The 26,887-nt window shown below is 39.4% G+C and overlaps 1 protein-coding gene and 1 long non-coding RNA gene across 2 annotated transcripts; one reads left to right on the forward strand and one right to left on the reverse strand.

The window, feature by feature from the left end:
- Positions 1-3,027: 3,027 nt before the first annotated feature.
- SLC15A4 (solute carrier family 15 member 4) lies at positions 3,028-24,794 on the reverse strand. Its single transcript, XM_031592705.2, has 8 exons — positions 24,129-24,794; positions 17,682-17,977; positions 16,771-16,939; positions 15,663-15,740; positions 14,883-15,051; positions 11,832-11,987; positions 6,748-6,906; positions 3,028-4,454 (listed from the first exon to the last, which is right to left on the reverse strand). Exons 1-8 carry the CDS (start codon positions 24,696-24,698, stop codon positions 4,306-4,308), a joined length of 1,746 nt encoding a protein of 581 aa, XP_031448565.1. The 5' UTR covers positions 24,699-24,794; the 3' UTR covers positions 3,028-4,305.
- On the forward strand, positions 14,215-20,052 carry LOC149915543 (uncharacterized). The gene is made up of 3 exons (XR_016472127.1): positions 14,215-14,574; positions 16,180-16,256; positions 19,966-20,052. It is a non-coding gene; the product is annotated as an uncharacterized LOC149915543 (long non-coding RNA).
- Positions 24,795-26,887: the final 2,093 nt, after the last annotated feature.

Consider the following 26,887-nt stretch of genomic DNA (forward strand, 5'->3'; position numbering starts at 1 on the left):
AAAAAGTGTTGTTCTTTTATGTTGCTTCATGACTGGGAGATAAAAAATGCATGCAGTTATGATGAAGGTCTTAATAGTTACCATTACTGACATATATGCTTTAGTCCCTTTGTGTTGATGCACGGTACTAACAGCAGGCAGAGCAATTCAGGACCACAAGGTCTCCTGAGAGTTAGAGCCAGGAGAAAAACTGCTCATGAAAAGGGGATAGGATAGATGGGAAGAGATTGTGATGTACAGTATTAAATGTGCAGAGATAGTCAAGTGCATTTTTCAGCTTTCAGAAGCCATGTTATCTGTTTGAAGTCCCATTTTCAAAAGCTTAAGCAATATTTACCTTGTTTTCCCTTGTTCATTAAAGCGTTCTATTTCCTGTCAAAAGTGATTTATGAACTGTGTTATATCACTAAATCTCATTACTGACTAACACTTCCTAGTAAGAGGGATGAGAAGTATTATCAGTAAAATACTGAACTGTAGCTATGCACCAGAGGAGGAATACAGTATTGGACGTGTCTATGATGCAGTCTCAGTGTTCCTGTGATTGTGTAGACCATATCTAAGGCCACTGGTTGGATGCTGATGACCCCTGGAGCAGCAGAGCCAGCCAAGGAGCAGCCGGTGCTGTAGTTCTAATCAGCATCCATCTAGCTCAGGACTGCCTATACAAAACAGTCACAGCTTAGCTGAGCAGGCACTGCTTCCTCTAAAGGACATCCATTAATGTTATATACATGTTTTGAATTTATTCCTGTTAAAGGGCTTGTTCCTCAATACACTTGGTTGCTTTGCCTTTTTTTCAAGCATTAGTGCAGCTACTGGCAGAAGAAGGTAGTGGGATGGATTGTGGTGAATTCTCAATTGCAAAATATGATGTCTTTTATCCTTCTTGATGACCTTTTGAGTCCAGCAGACTGCAGGTTAAAGATTGCTAGTTGGGTAACAAGGCTTATTTTAAAACCAGTCTAAGTGGATCTGATGACTGTGTAACAGGGCTTTGACAGCCAGTCTTCCTCTTTACTTAAGTATCTGTACTGTGAATACTGCAGGAGGAAAATTAAGTCTAAGCTGGGAAGGACTGCTAAACCATGCTGTATTCAACACATGAGAAAACAGCCACCAGGCAGGTTGTATGAACTGGCAGTGGGCAGCCTTTACTGAAAGCATCGTTCATTGCTATTCTGAATGTAGCACTACCTGAGACAAAGCTCCTATTTACAAACTTATCCTTTAATAGCTTCTGACTGCAGATCCCTTCTTATTTTTTCCCTGCAGTTACATCATTGCTGCAGGGCCAGCAGGTACCAGAGTGTCAGGTGTGTGCATTACTCCTCCATCAATGCAAGCGTTGGTCTACAAATTCTCTGCTTCCTCAGAGACAAATCTACATCTCAGACTATTGACTGCTGAAATGAAAAGCATTGTAATCTTCCCCTGAGGCCCTGTCTGCACTAACGGAACTTGCCCTGCATATAAACAAATTCTCTAAGATAAAATATTTCAAAAAGCAATTTCAAACACAAAAAGATGTTAAGAACTCCATGCATCTTTAATACAGGTTTATTGTTTAATGCACTGTTTATTGTTAAGTTGAAGCTTTGGCTGACATGTCAGCACTGAGCAGCTTTTGCTGAAGAAAACTAAACAGAAATAACAAACCCCAAATCCTCAACTCTTCGAAGAAATGACTACAGACTTATGAGGGAAATATTGACAGAGGTCTCATATTCTGTAATTAAACTCACTCTGGGGGGTTTATATAAGCAGATGAAAAACACCTCCCCTTTTCTGAGGAGGTATATCCAGGATGGAGTGTAGGTACAAGAGACATAAGAGAAGAGGTTTTGCTGTATTCTTAAAAGATCTACATGCTGGATGAACAATGCATTCATCTGCGTGACACACAAGGGGCCAGGCAGCTATTTCCATACATGATTACAGCTTGCATTGGCACATTTCATAATGCCTTGTGAATAACAAATAACGAATTTTAGTCAGATACCTGCTCTCATGTTTAACAACTATTTCCTTTCCAACACTGTGCCTTGAATTTCAGACACCTGGAAAGTCAGGAGCTTAGAAACAGATGATTCCCATCAGATCTTCCTTCTACATTGGAACAATCTAAGAGCGAACATAACTAAATTCAAACAGCACCACTTCAAGGTATTTCATTAATGAGGTGCAGTGCTCAGTCACAAAGTTAATTGATGAGTCTTATTTTTGTGAGTGGAATGGAATCGCTAAAAAGACTGGGAGGAAGAATCAGTTAAGTCTTTGAGTCACAAAGGCATAAGCCTTTGTCATCCCTTTGATGAGAAGTGCCAGATTAATCTTCATAAATGGTCATAATTACTTGTGCCTGGAGCTCAGCCAAGTCATTCCAAATAAAAATTAAATTGTACAATTGATTGCACGTTCAAGTCATCTCCAGAGTGTAAGAACCAGCACAGCCCTACAGAAACTGCAGATACTTACTGTATGCTTGTGACAAGGTAAAAGTCATCTGCCTAATATGTGGACTAACCTAGTATTTATTCATTAAACTCCTCCTTAAATAATCCATACAAGGTTTGGAAGTTTCCCAGAAGCTTGCCTGTGTGGGCTGTCACAGTGTTAGGCTTCTTGTTTCTGTGGCAATCTTCATCTAACTTGGTTTAACCAGGTTGGAGCTGGCCAGCATCAAATCAGAGATTTGTGAGCGCTGTTAAAAATATGAAGACTGGAGAAAAATAGTGAAATGAAGTTCACTTCCTGGAAAAGGAGTAAATAGGGACACCAGAGTTGACAAGATCTAGCAGCAGAAGAAACACTTAGTTACTGAGAACAGCAACAGTCCTTCAGACTGAATAACTGAAACACTATATATTCAAGAAGGAACTCTATTCTGATATTTCCCCTGATTACCATGGCAAAGACAGCATGTGTACTCTTACATTACCTGACAAAGCTAATAGGATGTCAATGCACATTGACATTTAATAGAATTTCAGTGTATGCTCAGGAAATAAAGGCTAAAAACCAGAATAGTTGTAGGACAGTTTTATTCACTTAGAAACAAAGGGTCGAAAGTCACAGCAAGGAAGTTCATTTTATTTTGTAAACGCATTAAAAAGATGCCCGTGTACAAAAAAAAGGGACATTTTGACAACATAAATGCAAAGGAAACTATAAAATCCAATATATTAATAAAAAAAATTGTTTTCATTTTCTTTCCACATTATTCCTTGCAAAATATCATCTTCCATCCCAGCCTGCACGCAATCAGTTGTTAAAATCACTAGAATTCAGGAGGCCAAATGTGAAACCATTTGTTCTGCTATAGGAATGTGTTGCTGAAAGATGCAAACCCTGCAGCATGGTAGCCAGAACTAAGATGCAGAACTGAAGGAACTGGCTTGAAAGGCTTCTAAATTGTTATTGTGCATTCATCTTCTGAGAATTCAATCTCAGTCCTTTCTGCAAATATTTAAAATATTCCTTAGGGAAGTAACAGTGTTAGACTGAAGAATACTCTGTCATAAGATGTATGTTTTTATTTTGGCCTAATACATCCAATGCAAATTCAAAACCAATTCTGAAGTAAAACCATTTCACTGCCAACAAATGTTTACTATGCAGCAAAACTTAGAGCAGCTGCATGCCAAGCTACTGCAACATGTAGAACCAGCACATTCACAGCTCAGCCTCCAGTATCAGACACACTTGACTGCAAGTTTGGATCTTAATGGCTGAGTTCACTCCCAGTGAATGATGATTACTTTTCTTTTTTAATTACAGCTGATCTGCAACTTAATTTGTCCCCACTTCTCCCAAGAAAGCCAGCTCTTGTGGCTTATATATGTTTGTTCTTGCGACTGCTACTTCAGGCTCCTGTGAAATGTTTTCTTTCCTATGCATCCTCAGTGTGGGCTTGAGGCAGCTGACTGTTTCTGTAGATCCACGGTGTTTCACTTAGCAGTTTCTCACAGTTAGTGTGCAGCTAACCCATGCCACACATGACTCGCTGCACTCTATTTCCAAGCATAAGTCCCAGCTTTCAAGAGTTTAGTAAACATCACATGATTACAAAGAGCAACTTGAATGCCTAGAGTTGATACACTTCCAAGATTTGTGTTTGTCCTCTGCCAGGACATAGTGCAAGAAATGAGCCCCACCAACATAAGGCACTTACCTACGTTAACTGAGAGCGGCAGGGGCGAGAACTCTTGTAACATGCAAGTCTAATAAGAGTCTCTCTGGAGAAAACATAAGATCTCACAGACTCAGCATGAGCTGCTTTAATAATCTGCTCTGTAACAGACATCAGATCCTCCCATTGGCAGCTACGTCATTCATCTTTGATTTTTGATGATCATATTTCACAGAAACAATAAGGAAAAGCAAGAGGGTTGCTCCTTGGATGGCAGCCAGTAAAAAAAAGTAATAATTTAATTGGCAGCCATTAATGTTACCTAGAAAAAAAAATAGGGAGGAAAAAATAAACATTAATAAAGAATATAAAAGTGAAAACATCAATCCCTTCAAGCTTAAGTAGTGAAGACTTCTTTGCAAAACATGGGCAAGACCTAAACACTGACAGCACGGTTATGCAGGACAAACAATGGAACTTTACAGGAAAATACACTTCATCTTTCGTCAGTGATTCAGTGCCTTAAACCATATAATGTCTCTGAGGAAGGAGGTGGACTCTTACTGCATGATGTCCCTTATAAAAAGAATGGCAGGAAGCTACTCCCACCACTGTAAGAACTTTGTGCCAATGAGGAATCTATATATGTAGCAACATGCATGCTTCACCAGAGTCAGAACAATTTTAAAACTTTAATAATCTTCCATTCTTCCTCCTTCATTCTGCAAAATTGCAACGCTTTGCTGACCTCAAATAAAACAGCTGAAAATCTCAATATTACTTCTATATATGTAAGTAACAGAAATCACATCAATTTTTTCAGGAGGCAACTCATTTCAAGTGAAAATCAAAAGAATCATAAAATGAATGGTACGAGGGAAGAAGTTTGGCAGCTCTGTAGGTATAGGACAGCAGTTATCTCAGCCCTCTCTTGGAACAAAGTTAAGAATTCATGAAATGATACATGGTTCCTTTCAGTTCAATTCACCTTTGACAGTCCCTCAACGTTGTTATAAATGAGTGAGTTGTAGCACATTAATTAATGTTAAATTAAGAAAGCTCACTGCTAAAACATTATTCCTCCATTAAGAAATATCCAGTATTGCTGTACTTCTAGGACAAATATATCGTGGCTCATTTCCAACATGTCACATGAGCCACAGCCAATGAGACCATTAAGATTATCACAAAGGTTAGAAGGTGTAAAAATACTGAAGTGTAGATCCATCCTAACAAGCTGTTCATGCAGCGTGCCTATAAATGTTCTGATTAAATTACTTTAATTACTGAAACGTATGATTCAATTAAACGAATTTCTAGTAAAATGCAATAAAATTAAGCCAAGTCTTTCCTTGACATTTAAAATACAATATACATGCGAATCTCCACTTCAAGAGCAGATGTGGTTAAAAAGTAGTAATTATCCTTTATGAGATGGGATATTAAACCCATGAAACCTCAAGTTTGTGTCAGAGAAATAACAGCCATTGCAAAGGCAGCAATCAACACTGACGTGCCAGCAGAGAATAAATGTTGTCAGTAGATTTTGCAGGCAGGTAGTTACATCAAATGGCACAGTGAGTTGCTCAAATAGCATAAACTTGGTGCACATGCTTATAGTTATTATGCAGCAGCTAATTAAAAAAAAAATTGCAAGTCTTTCATTTAATAAAGTCTTCTCCTTACAATTCCTGCTCTTGAAGGCCTAAGTAAATTTTCTATCAGAATTTGGTAATGGCTTTCAATAGCATTAGACCAAATCAAATAGCAGCAGCAGCAGTTCTGTTTACTCCCCCAATATAAATAGTAAAAGTAGTACCAACAGAACATGCTACAAATGGAAAGCACCTATTGAGTGCCTCAGCCTTGAGCCAGACGTGATTAAACTTCCCTTTGGTGAGGACACTCGCATAAAGCCAAGGCTACTTTTCACCTGCAATTTTGTACAGGAACGCCTTATCAAACAAGGCTGACTTCCAGAAAGTGTTACTTTTTGGTAAAACCAAATCAAACAGAAAATTTTCTCATACTAATTTTAAAGCAAGTTTAAGCCATTTATACACAGAAGGCCTGGCATATGTTTTGAGGACTTTTTATGCTCTTTCTGTTGGAACTAATTAAACCATTGATGATGGCAGGATTTTCTGAAATTCCCAAGGTGCCACCTACTGGTGCCAATAATTATTTTTAACTTTAACTGGCAATACAAAGCAAAAGTTCCATTGGACTTCAAAAGAGTAAAAACAGCTAGCAGACAGAAATGGAAAAATTAACTCACAGTAATTGCCACAGAGACTCTTGAAACTAAGAAGCTGAATAATCTCTAAGAAAGATGTAGGTACATTTTATTCCCCATGTCTCCAGAAAGTACTTTCAGTACTTTAGGCAAAAAACTAAATTTGTGTTTCCCATGCTTTCATGAGAACAATGTATTGTGTTGCCCTGGCACATTAGTCAGACCTGTATGCAAGATGAAGTGTAATCCTTAACATAACAGTAGACAAGTATATATCTTCTAAGTAGTAAGATTCAACAGTTCCACTGCTTGATGCTCGACTGTTTCTGGAGAAAGCAACTGACTTCATAGAACTACGAGTAAGCTGCAAATAACTTACCAAAATCAGTGTGATTACTCATCCAGCCAATTTCTTTAATAGACACCAATGCCAACAATCCAGATCCAACAAATGATCCAATCCCCGAAAAGAAAAAAAACAGTCCCATAATAGCACTCTGCATAGATTTGGGAGCAGCTGAATATGCAAATTCTAGACCTGTATTAAAAGAAAAAAAATGTATGTTATTGAGAGATCTAAGAAACCATAGTAATTTATCCCTATTCAGTGTTACAGAATTTACAAATATATACTATTTCTGCTATGTTAAATATCCAAAACTAGCCTCAGATTTTGGGAGACAGTGAAGTAGTGAATTCTTACTATTTCCTAGTCTCCCCTAACTACTTTATGAATCCTGCTAGATATTGTAGAGGAAATGCTAAGATATGACCTGAAGCAGTGATGGAGCACCTGGTGGGAAGGCAGGGCCAACCCAGGGGAGCTCAGGTGTAGACACTGGACTGAGTGATTGGAAGGGGTGGAACCAGGATCCAGCCCTTCCCAGACCTCATTTAAGGCTTGGCAGTGAAGGTGAGAGTATCTTTTCCTGGAGATTCTTGTATATCTGTGGCCTTCCAAAGGTAAGCAGCAATTTTCCTTCATTTCTGCATCTGCTGCATTTGGGTTTGTTTTCATTTGCTGTAGCTAAGGGCTTTGCCACCCTGCTATTATTGTGGTACTTTCCATCCTGTTATAGCATTACAGTTATCAATTCTCAAACGGATGATATCTGAGACCAGTGCTTTGATCTCATTAACATTACATGTACAGTATCAAGGAATCTTCTGATTCAGCCTATTCAGTTTTTCTATCTAATTTTATTCTTTAAGATACATATTAAGCAAGTCTAATCTGGCAAGGTCCGTGTTCACCTGTTTCAATGCATTTCACCAGTTGTGCAGTATTTATAAGGCAAGTGGCCTTCCTTACTAAGAACAAAGTAATCAAGAACAAGCTCTCTTGCATTGACCAGGAACGTTTATTTCTCATAGGCTCCCTGTCTGTATCTCTGATGTAAACAGAAGAATCAGTTGTATCTGAGAAGACAGCAATTATTTACAACTTAGCTTTGATTTAGAATGTTCTGAGCCTGTTGCTTGCATGCGTGTTCTTTAAGACTTATATAAATGAGAATTCAACTTTAAGCTATGCTTACTCCAATTTCAACCAAGGAAAAAAAACCCAATCCAATAACATCAATTTGAAAACAATCTGTGCTACTGAAATTGAATACCTACAGGACACACAGGTTAACTTTCTGCCTTGCAAAGACTAATGCCCACTATTAACTCTTTTTTAAAGCAATATTCCTGTCAAAAGGGATTATTCACAAGAGACAGTTAAATCACAGAGCTTCTTCAGACAGATGAAAGGCTTGTTTCAAAACAGGCTGCTTCATACTGAAATTAATGACTGAATCCACTGCCTCATCTAATGCTTCCCTTGCCAGTCTTACAGTTATAGACCTAAAATCAGCACAAATATTGTACCAGATAATAAACATATGCTTATTTTTGTTGTTATTGGTATTTAACTTCTGCTATTCCAGGCAGAGGTTAATTGATAGACACTGGCATTTCTCTTCAAGAAAAGACTTAACGCTTCAAGTGCAACAGGTCGATTTGCATGATGCAAGGGAGCTCTTCTAAGAGAAACAGAATTACGTGTTCTCACTTACTGGTCTAACAGCATTCTGCACTGCCACCTAAGAAATCTCTGATAACCAACGCACTTCTCTTTTCCTTTGCAAAATACATTTGAATGGCTCAGTAGCAACCTGTCTGTGATTCTGGATGGGAACTGAAACATTCTTTGTGCAACTCAGCTGTGTAAGTTCCTGTAAATTCAGACCACAATGAGAGAATTGCTACAGAGAAGGAGAGAGTCACAACAACCTCGTATTTATTTTGAGAATTAAAAAGTCAGTTTTCTTTTTCCTCTAGTAATAACAGTGCAGACTTCTCAAGAACTATTTACCTGGCCAGTCTGACAAAAAAAAAAAAAAAAAAAAAACCAAGCATATTGCTCTTGCTATACAATAGCCTGTTCTTCAACCTGTTGTAATCATTCTTGCTACAAATGTTAGGAGTATCATTCGCTTCCACATCTACTGTGCAAGTTAGGCTTAAGAACATCATATGGAAAAGTGAAGACCACTTCTTCTCTTGTTCACTGCACAACTAGACTGGGTTGGTGGAAAATCTTAACACTCAAAACAAAAATCCAGAATGTATACAGCACTATCCCTTTTTTTTCTTAGGAGAGGGAAAAGCATATCTTTAAACTTGAATAATGTTTCCAACAAACCTAGAATTTAATCTAGCATGAAGAATACAAAATCTTTTCTTTGCCTTCAGAGATCCTCTTGCCTGCTGGCAGCCAGTGATAACAATTTCATGCTAGCTCAAACAATCACTTTTGATATTAAACCCTCTAGTTGGTGTTGTCAGGTGAGATGATGATTCCCAGCCAAATAAGAGTGCTTTAAGAGGACTGACAGAATAATACAAAACATTAATGCAATGTGTGTCATCTTTTAAAAGCAAATCAAGTGTAACTACTGTAACTTAATAAGAGTATGTTTGGTTTTACAGTAAACAAAGAACCAGCAGCTACCAAATCTGTTTCTGCTCTTATGATATTTAGTCCCCTTTTATTTGCAGTAAATATTTTCAAATCAAGATAGTTTTGTGACCATTAACAGTTTAGTTTTGTGTGGTTTTTTTTAAGATGGCAAAAGAGATGCTTTTATCAGCTTTGAGTATCAAATTGGTAAAGCACATTCTACTGAAGTCTTAAGGGACTTTCTTAAAGATACTGGGAATTCAGTTTAGATAACAATCAGAAGGCAGGGGAAAGAAGCTCTGTAAAAACAAGCCACATGAAAGTGTAGTACAAAAGCAATTAAGATCTCCATGGAATCTTTGGTTCAAAGAGAAGCATTTGCATTTTTTTTCTTAACATTGACCATCTACCAGTTTTTGAAGACACAAAGCTGTTGATACAGATGCAGCAAGTGCAGACAAACACAGCAGGGTATTGTCATAAGAATAATGTAAGCCTTAAAGACTTTGCTTTCCACAAAGAAGTCCAGTAAAGCAGTTGAGGGGGGAGGGGAGGGAAAACAGAAATACCACCAAACCAATCCTTAAATTGGAGCTCAACCAGCAGCAGACTGATAAAAATGAGAAACAACAACGTGTAAGAGAAGGAATTTACATTTGCATGAATACTGGCATTGCAATGAATCATCTGTTTATCTGAGTTCCAATTTAACTGGCATGGTCCCTGAAGTTGTAACTAAAACTAAAACATTTTACTCTTGATTAAAGTTAAATATAGCCTCAGTTGCAGAAAGTAACTTGATTAAGTATGACTTCCATCTTCAGGTTGTTCTATTTTGGATTTGTGATGGCTACTGTTCATACATACTGAAATGCAGTGTAATACAGGATAGCAGTGGCTATGCAGCTGTGTTCCCCTGCAGAGGCTACTGTGCTACCAAATTATACTTTCCATTTAAGAATCTATGGTGTTTAGCATCTGAGGTCTTGGTGTGCTTTAAAGATAGTGAACTCTCCCCACGCCTTCCTAGTGTTGAAGCAAAAGAAAGACTTGCCTACACATCACTGTGGGGCATGGAGACAAGCAATTTCCAAATCTGCTAAATTTGGAATAGTTGCAGCAGTTTTTACCAAGTTGGAAAAAAAAAAAATTACGGAAACTTATAACCTGTGCAGGTAAACACACAAAGCTGTTTCAGAAACAGAAATAGGGAAAGGAACCCAATCCATGAAAGCCACATTTTTTTTTTTTCCTCCTTGCATAGAAACCCAGGCACTTTGTTTCATTTCCCAACAGCTGTGATGACAGTCAACCACACATAACTAGAAACCTGATAGAGTAGAAGTTATCTCCTCCACAGAGCATGTGACAGCTGGGGCCACTGCCAGCAAGATCTTAGAGAATCAGGGGATCTTGTTTTACTCACTGTGCTTGCCCAGTGTGAGAAATGAAAGTGACCACCTACAGGGAGAATGAAACCAGGAAACTCTTCTAAGCAAACTAAGGGAAAGAACTAAGCATAAAGCCAGTTTAAATGGATGATCTTCTAAGTTCAATATTCTGAAACAGTGCTACAACACGTAAATAACTGAAACGTTAGTTATGAAGATTTTTAAAATGAAGTCACTGGAGCTTCCAATGTATTTCATCAGGTAGTGCTGCAATTCTACTGGAAAAGCACCAAAATAACTACTTATGTGATCATGAACGTTTTCTATTATTAGTTAGTAAGCACTTTGCCAAGCTCTAGATATGTAAACACTGCACTATGAGATTCACAATAACACTTTGTCTAATTGCAATAAGGTAACGTTGGCCACACCAGGATAACAGATAAATTGGCTGTGCTTTCTTTGTGCTAACTAGCCATGTACGTATATGAAACAGGTCAGAAAATAAGATTTAATACTCCTTTCACCCTCTCCTCCCATTTCACTTTCAGCTTAATTGAAAACAATTTTTTAATGTCACTTAACTCTTATTGTACAGATGTAGAAACTTAAGCAACATGAACGTAAACTGGGAATAAATCTTGGGTTTTTTTTTTTAAAAAAGAATGGTTCCTTCCTTTTTGCCTTCAGAAAGGAAGATTCCACATCCTAATTGACTACCTAAATTGTGAACTCAGTTTCTAAGCGGAAAAGTTATAGAACAAATTTTTATTTGCAATTCAGAGGAAATACAGCATTAAAACCACTCTTCATAAAATGCACTGTTGAAAGGCTATCTTGTCTGCCATTAGGGCTTGCACATATCCCATGCTAACTGAACAGCAGGCAAACATTCAAATCCTGCTCTGCCTGAAACTCAGTTTTGAGAAGACTGAGTATCTTATAAAGCCAGTTTTCAAATGGGAAAAACAGCATATGAAGGGAAAGCAAGCAATTAAGCAATATTGTGTAATATTGCATTTGAGGACATCAGTGCTCATTTATAGTGATTCGAAGGAAGTATTTTCTGAGAACCCATCATTTGTGATAGAGAAGAAAGCAGATCTAAGACACAGAATCTCTTACCTGCTATACTTGCAAATATTTCACTGAATCCAATGAGCACGTACTGAGGAATCTGCCACCATATTGGCAGATCTGCAGCATGGTATGTAACATTTCCAATTGTCTGATTGATTGTTTTGATCTTTACAATTTTCAGTCTGTTGCTTTCCAGAATTCCTACATAGAGTGGGGAAAAAAAACACTTAAGAATTAAGAGGAATTAAGAATTAAACAAGCATTCAGTCCTGCATGTCAATTACAATTTATTAAATAGGAATATGTATTTCTTCTGAATAGAAATCACTACAGACTACTCTTATTATAGTTACTTTAAGGAGCATAGTTCCTCTGCCAGAGAACTGCAGCAGTTATATTCTCATTCAGTAGCAATAACTATAAAAAATACTTAACCTTTTGCCAGATGGATTAGTTAAGAGCTTTCTCATACAAAATTTGGTTCTTTTTTAGGGAATGTGTGGCTTTTGTCATTGCTTTTATTTTTTAAATACACTTTCAGAAACTATTCCTTTGAAGTATCACAGGGTGCTGGTAAGCCTGGAACCATTTTGTTTATTAAAATGGTTCCAATAGTGCTATAAAGAGTGATTTCCTTCATACCATCTGTTTTTGAGGGAACGACTATTCTGAACTCAGGGTTTAGTGCTGGGCCACCACATTTTCTCTGCCTTCCTTGTTTCCTTCCAGGTGATCACTTTGACACCTTTTTTTAAAGGTATCTTTCTTTAGCTCTGCAATTAACTCAGTGCCCTCTGAACCATGAGAAGATGAAGTAATTAAAATAAAGCAGGTTATCTTGATGTTATGTTTTTAACACAGCCAACCGTTTAGAATGGAACTTAGAACATCAACAAAGCAGCAGATTCAGCTAAGAACTCGTGCATAACTTCCTTCATATATATTCAGCACAAAATTATGGTTCTTAAAGCAGCTAGAGATCCTTAATTTGTTTGACACCCTTCACATCATAAGAAACTTAGGAGGTGTTCAACATAGGAGTGTAACTACATTACACTAAACTGCCATAGAATCTAGAATCGATTGAGTCTTTCTTAGCCTTTGAGAGGCAAGCCTCAAGTTTAATCTTATTTTATTTGTAGTTAAAAGAATCTTAAATTCTTGAAATAATTGTTTAAACTCTATAAATGAAGTAGATTTTCCAGCTGAATAACCTCAAATCCTGCTGCTCAAAATATACAGTAAAATGCATGAAGCGCAGCAAATGTTTGCTACGTCTCATCAGCTGCAGTCTCACACAGTTTATAAGGTATTTAATACGACCTAAGCACCTAATAGGAAGCCATAATAGCGGCCAGAACTAATACCAGTTAGATAAGCAAGTTAAAATGGAAACATGGCCCAAACAAATCATTAGTATACTTTTGCAAGGCTTCAAGCTAAGATATTAACATCCTCAAGTTCTCAAAATTGAAATCATTTCCTCTAATGCAGAAACTGTGGGAAGCACTGTTGTATTTTAGAAGCATTAAAATATGGCTTCTATAAATACAGTTTAATGAGAAAATAAAAAAATTATGAAAGAGACAACAGAAGCTTTTCCCCATTAAACAGAGGCCCCTGTGCCTCAAAGCTGCCACAGTGAAAGCACTCGGATTCACATTATGATGAATGGATGCCAAATTATTCTAAAAGGTTCAACTTTCCACCCAGATTGCAGGTAATCAAACCAACAGAATTGCACATCGTATTTGTAGGTGAATAGAACAGAAAGCATTTGACATTAAAGATTCTGCTACGTGAAATCATTCCCTCAACTTAGCAATCCATGCTCAATATGCTTCAGCCCCCCCAGTACTAATACTGATATTACTGTTTTTGAGTTCAGTTCTATGTGAGCCAGCAGGTTCTATTTAAAGAGCTGACATTTAACTGTTTTACATCACCTTCTTTTGCTGGTAGCAGTGTCCTGTGTAACATGGAATAAGAGAAACATTCCTATTTTAAGTTTAAATGACTTTGCTAAAAGAACTTTACTTGCCCACATACAAAGTGACCTTCACCTAATAAGGTAATTATCTCTCTCATTGAAAGAAATCATCATAGCCATATAAAGTGTCCCTTTCCCTAAAATATAGGAGATTACAACTGCTAAAATTAATTTATTTAATGCTATCATGCTTTATCAATATGTTCGTTACAGTGATACTGGGTGAAGGCTATTCATTCTATGAAGCATTGCTCAGAGATGTTCAGTTCCACATCAGCAGTGCTTAACAGCTTTAAATCATCTCAAAAGCAGCTGATTTATAGTTTGAACAGAGATGCCATCTTTTTCCTTTCATGCTATAGCTAAGCTATTTTACACTACAGTAATTCCCAAACATTAGGGAACATTAAGGTAAAGGAGGAAAAAAAAAAACAGTGGGAAGAAGAAACTCTTGTTCAGCAATAATCTGACTTTATTATTTCAGATAAAGGGAAAGGATTTTAGGTAGAAATTCAATTATTTTAAACTCAAAAGTCAGACTGCATGAAGGAGCATACTTAATTTCTGAACCTCTTTGTTTTTCAGGATAAATAGATGTTCAACTTCAAGATAAACAAGTAATAGATCAGAGAACATGGTCTTCCATAATATAATAAAGTTTATACTAGGAGCACTAAAGGCTTCAAATCCAAATGCTAAACACATTGTTCAGCCAAGCACTGATCAGTGAAGATAAGGCATCTGTTATGAAAATACGGTTGAAGATAAGTTGTTGTCCTGAATCAAGCATACTAGCAGGTAATGCTGGCAGTTAATTAAGGAAATATGTAAACCTGAAGATCTTAACTTACAAGTTGATTTTAAAAGGCATGCTCAAAGTCTGTTTCAGGCAGGAAAAATGCTCCTATTTTATTGGAAAAATTCAAACCAGTCTAGCAACCTTTGAATAAAATGTCCTTCATTGTAGGAAATGCATCCATGCAGTTGTGTTCCAGCTGTCTCATGAAAAAGACTCTTGAATATTCTTGAATTAAACATTCAAGGCTTTCAAAAACTTTATTTCAAATTGCTGATTAAATAAGCAGATCTCCAAGTTGCTTTCTTACCTGCAGCAAATGCTGAACACATCACAAAGAACATCCCAACTGCAATCCTCTTCAGTGATGATGGAAGCAAGCCATGCCTCTTCAAAATGGGGTCCACTAATTTATCTTTTAAGGGTATTAGGATGAGAATAAGCACTGCATCAAACATAGTCAACCAGGCTGCTGGAAACTAAAAGAGTAGATGACTGAAGTTAGGAATTTCATGCTTAAGGGTTGGATTTTTTCTTCCATTTTGTAACAGACAGAAAATATTTTTCATGAAATACTGAGATTAAAGGTTTCTTCAGTTTCTCTTGCATATGTTGTTATATTTATTAAACAATGCATATAGGTTGCTCTGAAAGTAATGCCACCTATTATTTTCATGAAAACTATAACTGATAGAGCACAATGACACTGATAGAACAAATTCTCATCTACATGATGTTATTTTCACCATAGCCACCACCATCAGCTGATTTGTGCAGATGAGCTGATTGAAATGCTCTTCATCTTGTGGTGTAACATCTGTGCATGGCCATTCAGAACATGGTTTGCTTTTCACATCACTGTCACCACTCTTGAAATGCCTCTCCACCACCTCACTGTGCTCACATCCACTGTGCAAACTCTTTATGCTACAACATATGCCTAAATCAATGTAGTTCATGCTTTTAAATGCCCCGTCTTTATGGCTGCTGATTTCCCCTTAGCTGTTACCTTAACTTTCTAGACTTTTTGTACAAAGTTTTGCATTTCCACTAAAGAAAAAATACTTTTCACTTGTTGTGCCCTACTCACCGTATGAATTGAGTTGGTGTCATTTGCTATTTCAGGAATTTTCAGATGAAGACTTTGCAATACGTATGTTGTCTGCATCTAGTATTAGGGAAGACAAGTTTAAATTACTTGGACAAGCCCAAATTACACCAAGATGGTCTTACTTTTTTTATTATTAACAAAGATTACACCAAAAGTAAATTGCTAATTTGAGAAACCAAGAAGAACTACTGTTAGAACATTAAACTGTTTTTAAGCCATCAATTTAATTTTACGAAGTGCACAAAGACTCATTTGTGTGATTTGAAATACAGTTACAGTATTCTTTCCCCCAAATATATGCTACTCCAATTCATCCCACTGAGGAAGAACTAGAAAGGAATTAATTAAAAATGCAATCCAGTCCACTGACCCTGACCTATGTGAATCAACTGCAAGATGAAACAGTGCAATATTTAAGATAAATTAATTTGTACAGCTATGAAACATTTTAATTATAAAGAGTTCCCAGTAACTGCTTTTCACCTCTCAATTTCAGGGGAAAAGCCTGAAAGTTCTTCATATACACAGAAGAGTGCCCAGAAGAAATGTGAAATTAGATACATTGGCATACTGGTAAGTTGATTCAGCTTTCCCCAGTAATTTTATCCAACAAAGCAAAAATGCAAAAGCAGCTACCGTCGCTCAGTATTATTTTTGCTAACAGAATGTTATGTGATGCAGTTCTAGGTATGTAAAAGACAAGTAGATAACATTATTGAACACATAATAATACATGAGTATTAAACAAGACTTGCAGTCAATATGGAGTTCTAAAGAATCCTGTTCAATAGTCAGCTTCTCTAAAATCACAGCTACTAAATGGTAACTGTAAATAAACTTTATAGAACAGTATCCTCATCCCCTCCCCACTAAAAAACAACTTTTGTGTACTTTCTTCAAGTAGAAGCTCTGTGAGGCAATTTTCAGAGAGGAGTTAGGTTTACAGCCTGGGCTCAGAACTACAGCTTAACAATATAGCCCCAGATCTTTCAAATGCAGTTGTTAGAAGAGGCAGTAATGTCCTTTATATTTGAGATTGTTTTTCTTACATATGACAAAGAATGCACAACTATTTGAAACTACTCACTTGAAAATACACTGTCCAATAAGGTATTAAAGCCAGAAAGACAGGGATAATCTTCACGAGAGCTTTCACATCTTCAACTTTATCTTCTCTGAATGGACCTCCACGTGACAGCTTAGCCATCTCAAACAGGCTCTGCTTACGAGGCTGCTGAAGGACTCCCTGGCCTTCACTGTTTTAAAGATCATAGATAGGTTTGTTTAACAACAAAACCTGACTTGACACCTTGTACTACTATCTTTCATTATTAAAAACAAACAAACAAACTCATGCATTTCCAAAAGAAGTAATTCTTAACAACAAATTAACTAGACCAGAATGGATCAATAGCAAGCAAAAGCACAAGGTGAGATGTTCATTATAAAGATTTCCTTTTTTCCTCTCGTTCATGTATAAAAAAATGGGGCTGCAATATGCAGAACTTAACAGTACCACAAAATGTGTTACTCTAACTCACTGGGTTGTCTTACAAAGTGAATATGTGAAAACCATTGCTGCAGAGGCACCTCACACATTTTACAGTCAGTGACAGAGCCACCAGTATGCTATGGTCATATGTTTCAGCTACCCAACAAACTTCATAAGAAAACACTGAATGCAGATGGCAGTGTTTTTAAAATCAGATGGTGCCCCATAAACATATCTAGGCAGTTTGGAAAGTTCACTAATGTTTAAAAGCAGCAAAGTTGGGTAATGTTACACTTTCAGTAGTTCGGTTGAAAACAGCAGAGATTCAGTGATCTCGAAATGCATCTCTTTCATCCTAGTGGTCCCACAATACAATCCCCAGGAACCAAAATTCTTCTAGTGTATTCTCTCCTTATGACTTACTGCCAGCTAGCCTGTGCAAATTAGTTTCAATTCTTAGGGTGATTCACTGTAATTCAGACTACACAAAAGAGCTCGTTACAAACCTATTAGTCGAATGTTCCATATGTCTTTTTCTTGAGCAACAAGAGTATGCGAGAATTTTAAACATGTCTGTGAAGGCACTACCATCAGGTGGCTTTGTGATGAAGAAACTCTGACCACATAAGAAAACCATGAATGAAATCCCAATGCAAACTGTTGGGATAGTGTATCCAATAACGAAGCTCACATTCTGTTGAATGTATGCAATGCCTCCCAGAGACAGAATAGCTCCCAAATTAATGCTCCAGTAAAACCAATTAAAAAATCTTCTTGTGGCTTCTGGACCTCGATCTTTGACCTGGAAAAAATTAAAAACAAGTTGTTCAATTTCTGAAGGAAATGAAGAGTGTTTATTAGAATTCAATCAACTACAACACGCTGAAATGTTCAGGTTTAATTCAGACGTAACTGTTTTGGGCTTAGCATTGTATGTGATGTAATGATGCCTTACTAAAACCATCCTGTGATGTCAGTGCCTTTCTAGAAGTTCAGTATTTGGACTGAAGTCACATTAAGGCTAAACTGCACAGCTTCTCCAGAAAGGCTGTTATTACTTCTACTGCGCTGTATCTCACATGGTCAATTTCTCTAGACAAACCTTGCTCAGATTACCATCCCATAGACCACACACAAATTGAAGTAACTTATTTTTAGTTAAAAAAAAAAAAAAAGTTAAAATACCCCCAAATCCATCCGTTGCTAGTACTACAGTTGCTTCTTCCAACTGCATATAGCTCACAGTTCATCGCGTTCCATTTTCTAAGCCTCAAATGACTATTTGGTGATTAAAGCCCAAATTCCAAATTTAAGTTTTAACACAGTCCTAATTCCTCTCATCAGAACATAAATTGAAGACTTGCCATTTTGACCTTAAAAGGAGAAAAAAGAAAAAAAAAAACAGGCTGCTTGAGGTTTCAGGCAGTAAAAACCCCATTAAACATTTTCCCTTCTATCAAGTCAGCCCAGTTCACAGTGTTCTTTTTCTGCTTGAAGTGTTTCTCAAATGTAAATAAGACATCTCTACCTTATAGAATCATCCTGCACAGTTCTTACCATCACTCTTTATTCTCTGTTGCCTACCATAAGTCACCCCATGTGGTTGTCATTTAGTCACAAGAACTCAGGATAACTCATAAGTTGTGATGTAAGAGAAATTACACAAGTTAAAATGTGAAACACATTAAAAAAGATCAACTTGTCTATAGAAGATTCCATAACACCATATTTGTCACTGTTTTATGACTAAAAGGCCATTAACATTGGCTATTAAGTACCGTGCACTGGACTTGCTGAGTCAGTTGTTGACGACTTCTAATTTCAAGTTAGTTTCCCTTCCTCATTTTACCAGATCTTGAAAAGATTTGTGTTTAGTTTGCAGTACAGAAAACAAACTATATGTTGAAATACGTTTTTAACAATGTCAGTTCTGATTTATAGCTTCAAGTTTCTCAATGGTGCAGAACCCTTACTGTATCGTTTAAGAAAACTGAACAAAAGAAATATGAAAGCATTTATTCCTATGCATGATTCATAGCATTGTTAGACACTGAAGTATGTCTGTTGGCAAGTCAGATACAATCTCAGAGCCTGCAACTTAGAAATTCCCCTTCTCCAGCATTGGCTTGGTACCCATTCCTTCATCTTAAGGGTCATCAAGTGTAGTAGTATATTAAACTAGGTATTTATCCCAGATCCTAAATGATAGCAGGGTATTAGCAAAGAATTACATCACAGAAAGCGTTCCAATTTGGGTAATGAATTATCAACCTTTTTGATAAAAGGTTTTAATTTCTTCATGATAAAGTCTCAGTTCTCTTATACTTACTGCAAAAAAAAAAAAAAAAAAAAAAGACTTCCCATCCTCTCTCACAAATGACCTTGCTGATGACTATGCAAAGACAAGTGAAGGCACAAAAGCAAACTTTGGTACGGTATAAGAACAGGGAAAGCACAGCATGGGATTTCTATCAAGTATTATCCAACCTCCAACTCAGAGCTCCTGACAAACTTCCTGAAGCCTCCATCTACTTCATGACCTGCAGTTGAATTTTTCCCCTGCTGAACTTGTTCAGCCTGCCCTCTGAACCCAGGTCAGCTCTTAGAATCCATAACAGCCTGTGGCAAAGAGATCACCAGGTAATTACACACTGCAAACATCACCATTTATTCATGTTGAACCTGCCTAACACTAACCTTGCTTGTGTTCCCTAACTCCAGAAGACAACAGAAGGCAGCTAGCTGAGCTTTATCCCACTGCTGATCCATTTCTACTCCTCTCATTTCCAGAAATGGCCGTTACATCCTCCTTTTAGCTGCCTTTTCTGAGGCACAGGAAGTTATAGACTTTTGCATGGTTCCTTGCACAGAAACCACTGACCGTGACTCTTCCCTGGAACTTCCCTCCCATTTTCCAGGATCCCTTCTGAGACAGTCACAAAAAAAGGAATATAGACGCACCACAGACCTACAAAGAAAAGAGTTCATGTTCTGCTTTCCTATCAAGGTATGTATATGTGCACGAAAAATTACATCACAGCCATGCCTGAAATGTCACTATGGCATTTCATTGACCCACAATAATAACTCATCAGAAATCCCACCAGACTAGCTGGTGGAAGAGCTACAAAGACACTTCATAAGAAACAGAAAACATGCTAGAATTAAAAGGCAATCCTTGTAGTTCCTTTCAAACGTTGCAACATCTACCCAAAGTATCAGCTATATTTACAAAGGGCCATATAAAGTTTCTCCCTGTTGGCTATTATCTGAACTCTGTAACAGCACAAGATGGATTTGTTCTCTTAAGTGTTCACTGAATGAACAATAAGTATTTATTTCTCTCTTCTGTTACTAATACTGTAGATGATACATTTTAATATATGGTCAAGGAGAAGAAAAACATACTGAAGTTTATTTTCGATTGACTTTTAACACGGGTGAAATGGAAACATCAGTAATACTTCAAGGCTGGAGTGCTAGACTGTCTATCACTGAATTAAAACATTGTACTAAAACTGTTTCAAAGGTGTCCCAACTGAAACGAACAACAGCCAATATCTAATGCACACAGTGTAACTGCTGTAGGTAACAAAAAAAAACCCCAAAACTGAAGAATAATAGAAAATGAGTAACTGTAAGCATTCTGGTCACAGCTGCGTTGTCAATCACTGACCAGCTGCCATTGCTGCCTGCACTGAGGTGGACCCCTAAAGAGGAAATAAAACTTGCTATTCTCAAGACATCTAACATAACTTTTGCAAAAGAAAGTTTAGCCTAAGCCTTGAAATTTCTGCTGTCCAATCATTTTCTTGATCTATCTGATAACTATCCTTTACGTGTAGCTAATCCAAATGCAGCAAGAAAATCAATATGGCATGCTGAGTGTTATAATTGGACCTACACAGCATTGGATTTCAAAACAGTAAGGAATGGTTCTCAGAGCCAAAATTTTGAATACAAAACATGTATATTACACTGACTGAGGTCAGATGAGATGCAATTACAGTTCTCATGCTAAAGAATTCCAAGTGCCTGTAACACTGTGCTACAGGAGCTGTGCAATAATAAGGTTATTTACAACCACTTTCAGTAGAGGACAGAGCCCTGTAACCCTGCCCTGCAATACTCTAAGCCTGCTTAGGATATAAGGTTAACATCTAACAGTCATGACCAAAATGTTAAACACAGCTCAAACTAAGAGAATAACTAGTTCTTTAGCTACAGCATTCTGTGAAAGTGGTCACTAAAAACTATGTGACTGACAGCAACCTCCATGGCACAGCTGCCACTGACATTCCCACTCAGACCTCATTCTGACTTAGAAGAAAGATGATCACTTGCTGAATTACCCTCTCCTGCATTTTTCAACACCAGTATCTTGGAAGATGACCCAAGCAGTCCCTACAGCTTGACAACGCTGCTCTAATACTAAAGTTCTGTTAGGTAGGTTCTCCTGATTTTTATGTAAAGAGCCAGGAATCTATACAAGCACACAGTGATTCACCAGTTATTGTTTGAGAGCAACTGGAGGGAGCTCTGTAAGAAAGCTGTGCACAGGTACTTTGTTGCTATAAAACCTTCAATTTCCGTACTAAAATTTGATCACTCCACATTGCCAGCCTGCTTCCTCTCACTGTTGTCCTGGCTGTGGAAGCAAATAAATTAGTACTGCACATGTGAATGCCACAAGTTCAGTTTTCAAACTGTTGCCTTCAGATTGTTTGAGGTCCACAGTTTCCCAAGTTAAATAAGAAAAAAAAAGGCAACTTGCTGTTAGCAGCCTTCCTTTCTTTATATGGGTCTCCTATCCTTCCCCAGAAGAAAGGCTGAAAATCACTTCATACCAGCAACTTCCAACAGCACCCTGCCTTTGGCAATGCTGAAACCATTGCTGTTAAAGTAGCAAAGCCAGAAGATTTTTGGCAAGAGAGGGACTGATATATTTAATGACTAGAGTGGCAATTTAGAAAGGAGAAATTGTGTGGGATAAAAGTAGCATCTCTAATCACCTTAACTCCAAACCAGATTCATCTCTAATTAGAACAACAGTACCAGCTGATACCAGACCAGTCATCTACTACTGATTTTTTGGCTTCAGATTAGCTTTCACAACAACGAGGGACAGTCATATTGTTTCCCAACTCTAAAAAGTCATGAACTGCTGCACAGAACAGGAAGTGATTGCAAACTCCCCCCCAAAAGGGGAACTGGAAACTGCCAGGTTATACACATCACATGCTTATAAGCACATGCCTATATTCTGAGAAGCATCAGCTCAGATTTAGACATAAGCATTGGATCAGTCTGTACCTTCTGGAGGAAAAAAAAACCAACAAAAAAACACCACCTTTATTCTCAGCAATCTATGCCTATGTACCCAGCTATGTTACCATGTGGGGAGAAGCCACTCATAAGGCCCAGAACTGCACCATGAGGTAAATGGTACACTGTCACACATTTAACACATAGTCTAGTGAAACAGAGAAGAAAAATTTGGTCCTCAGCAGAGCAGTAGTGATTATGAACCAGCAGGAATATTTCTTGTGCTTCATCCTACATAAATCACTGGGAATTACCTGCACACCTTGCCAATAACTGCTTTCACTGAAATCCTGAGGGAAAAGACAAAAAAATAAACATAAAAACTCCAGCTACAGCAGCTACGCTTCCATTGGCAATGGTTCTTCTTTTGCTCTCTCCCTGCCATTATTTCTCTCTTACATTTAATGGTCATAAAGTGTCCTGAGGATAAGAAGTCAGTTTTGAAAAACACCTTACAAGATAAAGTCATATTAAAGCTATTTCACTTGATGGGCTCGTGCTGGTTTAAACAGACCTGATACACTGGAGACATACAATCCCAGTCTATAATAACGTTTTACATTTATATACTGCCTTTCACTCCAGAATCTATAATATGTGAAATGCCAAAGAATGAGAAATATAAACTGCACAACAGAGAATAAAGGGACACTTGGCAAGGAGGTTGTGGTAGATCCTAACCTCTCACAAATGATTTCATGGTACTTTTTTGCCTGTTGCAGTAGCCAGCACTCAGTGGACCAGTAAGCTGGATTGGAGGTATGTTCCCTTCTTCAGAACCTACAGTGGATTTGTTGGGAAAGATGCTCAGTATCTAACGATCTGAAAATCTCAATTTGTAAAGCAGGAATTAAACATGAGTTCCTCACAGTCAGCATCCTACTTTAGCATAAGACTACAAAAAAAATACACATAACAGTGCATTCCAGACTATACTATCTGTCAAATACTGTCTATAAAGTCACTTGATTCTGCAGCGATGACCCTGTGAATCATATCACTGAACTGGATCTCAGCATGACCATTGGACAGGACACGTTCTTATGAGAACAGCTCAGGTCATACACTTACTGCTCAGAGAGCACATTCCCACCAGTCATCTGGAACAGCATCAGCCTGCACAAAAATCCCAATGCCTATTGTCTATCCTTCATTCATCATGTAGGATGATAAAGGCTCCAGAGCACTGCCCCAGAAGACCCATGCTACTCTTGTCAAAGCTAAAACGTCTATCAGGTATTCCACCTGATTGAGCTCCGAGGTCATATTAACTCAGTGCAAACTCCACCAAGTAGGATAGCAGACAATCTACTCCACAGCCACCAAGAACCCAACCCAGCTCCTCGCTGTGGTGACACCCTCAGCCAGATCAGATCCCTGGACTGCGCAGAAGCCAGAAGCTGTAAGAGATCAGGCGTGGTGCAAACTCCTAAACCCCATCCAACAGGGCACGGCTCCGCAGCCTGCATTACACAGAAGCTGGAGCTGGAAGCCGCGAGTCCCTCCAAGCTTAGCACCTCCGTGAAGCAGCTGGCACGCCATCCACCCCGCTGACCGTGTCCTACACCCATCCCCTGGGCCACACCAGCACCACCGAACGCCGTGGCAGCCACCACGCGATACTTGACCTGATCTGCCCCGAACGGGGTGATGTTGGCCTTGACCGACCCGACGCCCAGCCCCACCAGCACCAGTCCCACGAAGGTGGCGGCGGCGCAGTAACGGGTGGCTCCCACCTGGGAGCACGGCGCCAGCGTGGCGTTGGCGGCCGGAGAGGAGCAGTTCTCTACGGGGAACAGCGGGATGTCCCCGCAGAGACCCTGGCGGGTGTGCGGCGCGGCGATGACGGGGAAGGCCAGCATGCCCAGCAGGTAGAGAGCCATGCTGAGCAGGATGGTGCCGAACTTGCCCAGCAGCGCGTCGGCCAACCAGCCGCCAAACGGCGACACCAGGTAGGTGATGCCCATGAAGAGCAGCAGGGCCTGGCTGGCCTGGGCGCCCTCCCAGCCGTACGGAGGCCCGTTGAGGAACAGCACCAGGTTGGAGGTGATGCCGTAGAAGGCCACTCGCTCCAGCAGCTCGGCCAGCAGTACGGCGGCGCAGGCCAACCGCCGCCCGTGGAAGGCGCCGATCGCCGCGCGTCCGCGCTCCCCGCTGCCCAGCAAAGGGCTGCGCTCGCTCGGCTCGGCCTCCTCCATAGCGGCGCCTCACCAACCGCGGAGCCGCAGCTTCCCGGAGCGCCCGGAGGTAACTTCGCCGCGGCCGCGCGGCTGGGCCCGACAGGACCCGCCTACGAGTGGGGGCGGCGTAACGCCATTGGCTGAGCTCGGTGTCGCTCAACCGGCCGCGCCGTCACGTGAGGGGGGCGTCCGGGAACGCCGGGGTGATGGGGGGGGCTGGGGAGGCGCAGGAAGGGGCGGGTTTGTGCGAGGTCGGGTTGCGGCGTGAGGGCGGCGGGTTCTGAGTTGCTGCTCAACGCGGGGTGGAGTCCGGCTCGGTCCGATTTGTACCCTTGGCTTCCCCCCCCCCCTCCCACATCCTGCCCTGCAGTCTCGTTGAGGTGCCCGGTAGGGTAAAGGTGTCACAGGTGGAGGCTGCAGCAGAGAAAATTGATTTGAATGTTGTCTTACGAGTTAGCTCAGGCTGAGAGTTACCTTTTGGGCTTTAAATGGAACCGTGTGTCTTCATTAACTGCACGTACCCGACCCTGGTGGCTTCCGTTAGAGTCCTCATTTCATTTTCCCCCTTGGTTTTTCTCCAGTGATAAGGATGGTGAAATTAAAATGTGATTTATTTTCCTACTTCACTTCTCAGTTGGGAAAGTGGGAGCTGGGGCTGTCGTCATGCAATGGCCGTCGTGGAGAACAGCCGTGGATATGTGCTGAATACATCCTGCCTGTGTCACAGTGCTGTGACACAGTGAGCTCCTTATCACAGCTGTGTGTGGTCACGCTGTGTCATTTGAGCAGATGGAGAGCGCTGGGTGATGTCAGTGCCACAGGGAATGGGATTGAAGAGGACGCACATTGGTTGTCACGAGATTGGGGCTCTGAAATATGCTTTTGTTCCACCGTCACGTGTGCCGGAGTGAAGGTATTGAAGTATGTTACTGTCTCCAGCACTTACAGAGCAATTCTGACCAGCAGCGAGTGGTTAAAGCTGCTTCCCATGGTTGGGCTGATTGACGTGGTGTAGTTGCACCCAGTGCGTAGGTATGAGTTAAAATTTTTGGAGCAGCGTTGGTAATTGAGCGAGTGATGCTTGTAAAAGTAAATGCTTTCATTTAATGATGGGCCTTTGTAAATAACATATGCCATAGAAATGACTCAGTAAATATATTTGCTCTCTCAGCTGGCTATACATCATGTCAAAGGGCAATGAGGAAAACACAACCAGCAGCTTTGCAGAGATCTCTTGGTGAACTACTGTAACTTAACCCATTCTGTAATTTAAACCATTGCCTTTCAGCTTTGCTTCGCTTAACATAGCATATCATATTGCTTGTGATAACACTTTCTAAGGAGTCCAGCAGTATTTCCTGGATACTACGAAGTAATTAATCACACTTCGTGTTATTGTGTGCTTCAGTACATGCAGCTATGGTGTTCTAGGCCCTTGGTAATTCACCTCAGAGAATGAGGTGAGATTTTATATTGGACCACAAACACCTACCAGTGATTAGTAGTGTTTGAAAACATGTTGTAAAATGTTACCTCAGTCTTCAGGTATTGAGAAATAGGCACTTTCACTGCAATTCTTTCTGAGCATCGCTCCAGCCTGCTTTAGGTTGTACAACTAAGAAATGACTATGTTTTGTATTACATGAGCCATTTTAGGACAGTGGAACAGAGCTGCAAGACCAAGGAATGATGTTCTTGTTTGGCACAGGTGCTGCCAACTTTTCTTGCTGCATTACAGCTGTATGAGCTACCTTGTGGGGGTGGAATCTGGGAGCCACAGTGTGCTGGTAATGGATATATTATATATAATGTCAAGAGAGGAAAGGCAGCTGTCAAAGGTTGAAGCAGTCTCTGTGATGTGCTACAGGTCTGCTGGACATGCTGACAAAAAGGCAGCAATGACTTTTAAAGGAGAGATGGCTTGTGCTTTGGTGGTAGGTGCTTTCAGATGCCCATTTGGGCATTGTGTAGGCTGCTTACATCGAAACAAACTTCAAGGCTAGAATGCTGAGTGGGTTGACAAAAATCCTTTAAATTTCCAGGAAGTCAGAAATGCTTTCTAAAACAGTGATGGAAACAGCTTGATCTTGCCTACCCTTAAATTAGCATTTATGCTATTTCCAGCAATTATGCAAGACTGGTGCTCTTCTAAGTAGAAACCAATTTATTTATTTATTTATTTATTTAAGTCTACATGAAGATGAAGA

This window comes from Phasianus colchicus, chromosome 18 (assembly GCF_987193195.1).
Source record: "Phasianus colchicus chromosome 18, bPhaCol1.hap1.1, whole genome shotgun sequence".
Taxonomy (NCBI): Eukaryota; Metazoa; Chordata; class Aves; order Galliformes; family Phasianidae; genus Phasianus; species Phasianus colchicus.

Bases quoted from the DNA above. Each gene is read 5' to 3' on its own strand.
- SLC15A4 (XM_031592705.2), bottom strand. From the start codon at position 24,698: ATGGAGGAGGCCGAGCCGAGCGAGCGCAGCCCTTTGCTGGGCAGCGGG. The intron at 17,978-24,128 runs GTCAAGTATCGC...AATTTTTTCCAG, and splicing joins CCCCGTTCGGGGCAGATCAG to GTCAAAGATCGAGGTCCAGA. The intron at 16,940-17,681 runs GTTTGTAACGAG...TCTTTAAAACAG, and splicing joins ATGGAACATTCGACTAATAG to TGAAGGCCAGGGAGTCCTTC.